Source organism: Watersipora subatra, chromosome 5 (genome assembly GCF_963576615.1).
Source record: "Watersipora subatra chromosome 5, tzWatSuba1.1, whole genome shotgun sequence".
Classification (NCBI taxonomy): domain Eukaryota; kingdom Metazoa; phylum Bryozoa; class Gymnolaemata; order Cheilostomatida; family Watersiporidae; genus Watersipora; species Watersipora subatra.
Window position 1 is genome coordinate 43,785,321 of NC_088712.1, and position 6,073 is coordinate 43,791,393.

The window sequence follows — 6,073 nt, forward strand, 5'->3', positions numbered from 1 at the left end:
ATGGGTGGTATATTCTGCTCTAACTCGGGTCTCCTACCAGAGAGCTGGGAGTTTGAGCACTCGTCTCAAGATCTTAGCTGTTCCCAATATATATATATATATATATATATATATATATATATATATATATATATATATATATATATATATATTTGTCCACATGATCAGAAAATGAAGACTTTGAAATTGAATCTGACACCAGAGTTCTTAAATCACAAATGTGATGAGCCACGCACAAGCTACGATGAGCTGCACTGATGAGGCTGCATTTCAACTATAAATATACGCATGTATGTATGTATATATATGTATATATATATATATATATATATGTATGTATATATATATATATATATATATATATATATATAATCACTGGCACACGAAACCTTTTCATGGTGCTTACCACCAACAAATATCTAAGGTTGGCGATCCTCACCAGACATATATGTGGCTGAACAAAGGAAACCTAACGGCCAATACAGAGTCGCTAATCATGGTGCTTCCAATAAGACAACTCCAAATGAAAATTTATCACACTAGAGACGATCCTAGATGCAGACTGTGCAAAGATGCACCTGAGACCATCTAACACATCATCAGTGGATGCAAGCAGCTAGCAGGAAACGCATACACTGAGCGGCATAATCATGTCGCAGGTGTTGTGTATATAAGTCTATGTGATGAGTATGGCCTTAATAAACCACAACACTAGTGAGAAGCTCCTGGTTAGGTCAATGAAAATGACCGTGCTAAGATCCTCTGGGACTTCTACATCCGAACTGACAAGCATGTCCTAGCAAACCAACCAGATATAGGGGTGGTAGACAAGGAGAACAAGAGAGCTACTATAATAGATATAGCAGTACCCAATGACTACAATATAGACAACAACAAAAAAGAAAAGGTAGAGAAATATCTCCCTCTTGGAGAAGTGATTGAAAAATGCTGTAATGTAAGAACAACTGTAATCCCAGTAGTCATTGGGGGCACTGGGCGCAATAAAACCGGCGCATAAAATGTGGCTTGCCCAACTGCCAACAACAATCAACTCAGGTGAGTTGCAAAAAACTGCGCTATTGGGAACAGCTAAGATTTTGAGGCGAGTGCTCAAAGAGCAGAATTTACCACCCATACGGGGTATCCGGGGTGAGGAAACAATTTTATATATATACATATTTATGTATATATATAATGTATATATACATACATACATATATATATATATTTATATATATATATATATATATGTATATATATGTCAAAACAACAATCAAAGTTCTTCCCCAAAACCTACCAAAAATTACCTAGGCGGCATCATCTTTTCTGCTAACTAACTTATCTATATAAATCCTGAATTCTGTGCTTTGTGCATATATCCAGTTACAACCACTAAATTCTTTCCAAAAAATGTACTTCACATTGGTTTTGCGCATGGATTCTGTAATAAGTTTCAGTTAAAAAAGTTCCCTGTTAAGTTACAGTTTTATCTTAAAATAAATTTTAAACTTGTAAAATTTATGTAAGTTATGCATGATCTGATGCCAAGAAATTTATTTTGTCTCAATCAATCAGAAGATTAGATTTAGAAAATAAAAACTTAGAAAATTAAACAACATAAAAATGACTGCTTTGAAATTTAAATAAATAACATCCCTACTTTGCTTTATGTTCAGTTCCTTGCTTTGAGTGTCATGAACTAGTCAAGAAAACCAAAATGTCAATAGCGGAATGCAGCAAAAATATCTCTAGGGACAAAACCGCAGCGTGGAAAAAACTGACATATGAGAGAATTAAATTTACAACACTGTAGAATTTTTGAAAATTGGTGAACAATCTAGATTGTTACAAAAAGTTAGAGAATAAGAGTTGATCTAACAGCAAGGAAGGTCTACATGTACATGTACATATTGGCAAAACAGGCTCGCCACATATTTCTTATGACTGATCTATTAACTATTCTAATGATCTTTTTTGACAGAAAGATTGATACAATTTGTTGCCATTTTTAGGCATTCATGCAGAAAGGCAAAGATCCGGGTATGTGTTATGCCAAATGGAAATGTCCAAATATAGGTAATTGCTGAGCCAACCGTGCCATTGCAAAGTTTATTGCTTGAACTCAGTTCAGATTCTTGCCGCTCTATTTTTCATGGTGGCAAACATAACAATGATTTTTATATAATATTTTCTTTAGCATGAAAAGAGGATGACGAGCATGGTTTTACGTGCGCTTGTAAAATAAAAATCGGTTTTGCCAGAAAAAAACCAAAACAACAAGTTTTTGCAAAAATATTTTTTGGCATATCTAATGAAAAAGTCAATGAAAAACTTCAGCGTGTCTCATCTGACGGCCATAGCATTGTAAAAGATTTGTAAAACTTTTCACTAAGACAACAACTACATTAACTGGTTTAAAAGATCAATAGAAAATGTAATAGGCCCACTAAGATATTTATCCGAATTTCATACTGATAGGCAACACACTGGAAGACATGAACAAAAATTATAGTTTATCATTTTTAGACAAACCAACAACAGATATTTCAGGACAGGACTTTGATGAGATATATTGTGTTACAAAAGCGACAACCGAGGCTTGCAAAAGTTTCCAAGATGCATACAGTGGTGTGCATAAACTTGGAATCACCAGTTAAATCTTCAAATATGTATGTTTATATGCTGTTGTCTAAGAAATTTTTTGGAGTTAAGTGCCTCAACCCCATCAATATATATATATATATATATATATATATATATATATCATTTGAAAAGGAAAATTCTGCAAAACAGGATGATGCCAAATATTCGAAAATATTCTCAGATTTGTATCGCTGGGGGTAGATCTACCGAAAGGCAGACTTATTGCAGGCTATGAGTGTTGTTAGTGAAAATTGATAAAATATGATACAAACGAACTCTTTTATACAAATTGGTGGCCCTGAAAAAGGCCGTTGGGTTATTCTTGGTCTTCAGAAGGACTGGTAAGGTGTCTTGAGCTGAGCATTAGTATTTTATTGGCCAGCCCTTGTTCTTGATCACCATCTGACACCGTCGAGGCATGCTTTTTACCAACTTTCTGAGCTCTTCAGGAGTGATGATGTGATGCCAAGCATGAATAATCTTCTCTATGAGCTCCCGTTTTGTCTTTGGTTTGTTTTTGCTGACTATCACACCAATACGCTGCCAAAGATTTTCAATGGGATTCAGGTCAGGGCTTTGTGCTGGCCAGTCTATTACCCTCACATTACTTCTGGTCATCCACTCCTTGACTCTCTTAGCACGGTGGCAGGGTGCATTGTCATCCTGGTAGTACCAGGGTTGGTCGTCGCTGGTGAACAGGCTCCGAGCACTTGGAAGCATGACATCTTCCATGGTCTTGATGTATTTGTCTCCATTCATCATGCTTTCACAAATGGAGAGTCTTCCCACACCAAAAGCTGTCATGCAACCCCATACCATGACTCCAGTATGGTGCTTGATGGTTGGTAGCGTACAAGCCGGGCTGTACTCCTCTCCAGGTCGTCTCCTCACATAACAATTTCCAGAGTGGTTTTGGATGGTAAATGTTGACTCATCACTGAACAAGACCCTTTGCCATTGCGCTGTTGTCCAGAATCGTTAATCTTGAGCCCACTCTAGACGACGCTTTTGCTATTTCTCAGAAACTAAGAGCTTGCGCCTTGCCTTGCAGCCTTTCAAACCATTTGCAAGCAGTCTTCTTCCCACTGTACTGGGGTGGATCTCAATATCTCTGTTGTCCTTGATCTCCTTACAAAGTTGAGTATTGTTCAGGTGTCTGTCAGCGAGGGATCTTCGTACAAGGTACCGATCTTCACGGATAGCCGTCTTCTTGGGTCGTCCAGCAGAGTAGGTGGGTTTAAGACTGCCATTGGAGGTCCAAGTCTTGACTGCTGTGTAGACTGCCTTCTGAGAACAACCAACTTCCGCAGCTATATGTCTTTGGGTCTTTTGCTGTTTGTGAAGGTGCAGAATGATGGCTCTTCTCTCTGTAGATAACACTTTAGGCATGGTAAAGTTCAAAGTCAACTGGGTTCAAAGTTAAACTGAGAATGAATAAGACTTCAAGTGTTCTGCTTTAAATATGCAACAGTCAGCAAATTGCATAACTGAAATGCCATCATGATGGGATTTAGGATATTTCACTTTTTTTGAAATTTGACAAGCAGTAAACTTTCTCAGCTGGGAAGGTTTGAGCTAACCTGTTATAACCAGATTACATACAAGACCAGATAAAAATGCTAATCTGTTTAATAGGAATAATATAAATCACTCAGAAATGATTGTGTTAGATCAATCAATGCATTGTTTGAAAGCACATCTTCTGCTGATCAGATTGATATATACATGTAATATCTGGTATGGCATCATAATTGGCGGGAAAATAGAAAGTAAATGGAAGATCCATTCGATATAGAGTGAACAAAACAATGTGATTCCAAGTTTATGCACACCACATTGTATATAGTACAATACACGAAAGTACTCAATCATATACTGGCAATGACAGTATAAGTGTCTCATTACCATCGAGAGGTTGGACCCAAATTCAAATTAGCACAACACTTTTCAAAAGGCTTCAGTTTCATATTTACTTTGTCAGTTACATAATCTTTTTGCAGTTTATGAAATCATTTGCAATCCTAAACTGTTCTTTTACAATAGTAAAATTCTTTGAATATTTTATTGGATTGAAAAACACTTTTAGCATATATTTTTAGGATAAATTTTTTTAATATTTTTGAAGCTGATTTTAAAATATGTATTTGATTCATATAAAGTATAAATGAATATACAATTAAATCTGATTTGACAACAATTTTTGATGGTTAAAAAATTAAAAATTAAAAGAAGCTTTGCTTTTGTTCCAGGACAACCACATAAACTTTGTTAGTAAAGGATTTCAAGGACTCAGATTTGCATCTTTTGATAAAGATTTGAGTCAACTTCATCAGACAGAGGCACTACTAGAAACCAAAAAGTAAATAACAATTTTAAATAGGTTTGTTAGCAGCACAAAGCCAGATCGAATGCTTTATCAAACTTCAGTTTATGAAAAGTTTTATTAGGTGTAGAAGTTGAATACCAAGCAATGTTATTATTTTGGATCATTTCTGTAGAAAGAACAGGTAAAAGTTTATTACTCAATTGCTGGTCTTGAATAAGTCTGATCTAACCAAATTGTTGCACTTCCAGTTGCCTCTTCAATTATAGCCGCTATCTTGCTAGGAGTTAAAAAAATACCTCAGTTTATGTTGAAACTACCATTGAAATATAACTCTTACAGACTTCTGTTGGAAACATCTACAAGGGTACTGAGGTAACTCTATTACTTCCAAATGATGTGAGCACGGTAGAACGTAAGCAGCAGTAGAAGCTCAAACTAGCACACTTTAGAGCGGCGGAAAACCAATGGATGGCATACGTGTACCTTTAATGGCTAGATTTTGGCATCTATTTTGGTTATGCCTTGAAAAACTTTAGCTAATGACTTTAAAGATGTGGTTGCGTCAAACAATTTGATTTGATGAAATTAAAACCCATAAAAGGCTCAAACATCAGCTACAATTTGATGCCATTTTTGTCTTTGTAGCCCAACCCTGTCCAGAGATATTTGTGTTTAAATGAGGCCCTCTTTTAAAAAGCTCACATTCCAGCGGGTGCTTCTTTCGTGATGTCACAAGCAATATATCTGAAAAGAAACCACGAGCGATAAATATGAGGTCGCTCCCTTAGCCAATCATCAGCGTGAAAGTTTTATATAGGCCGCAATAAATATTATCACTCGTAAGACGTGTTGTCTGTGATCTCAAATTTAGAGATTTTACTCGATTATTAAATCGCATGGACATCGATATTTACTAAATTAATTACCATCGTTGCTTTAATGAATTACTCGATCGACCCGTTTTATTGGCCAACAACATACATGTAATAATGTTATTGTAAAATTGATGTAAAGTTACTGCGAAGGTGACTCCGAGTTTTCTTGGCATCAGGTAGTTAAAGTTCTACGGAGGAAGCTCGCAGAATGTAGGTAAATTTATCTTTT

General features: G+C 35.9%; 1 protein-coding gene across 1 annotated transcript; it reads right to left on the bottom strand.

Moving 5' to 3' along the window:
- Positions 1-3,654: 3,654 nt before the first annotated feature.
- LOC137397390 (uncharacterized) lies at positions 3,655-4,032 on the bottom strand. The gene has a single exon (XM_068083681.1). The coding sequence runs from the start codon at positions 4,030-4,032 to the stop codon at positions 3,655-3,657; it is 378 nt and encodes a 125-aa protein (XP_067939782.1).
- Positions 4,033-6,073: the final 2,041 nt, after the last annotated feature.

Excerpts from the sequence above, each read along its gene's own strand:
- LOC137397390 (XM_068083681.1), bottom strand. The coding sequence starts at position 4,032 with ATGCCTAAAGTGTTATCTACAGAGAGAAGAGCCATCATTCTGCACCTT.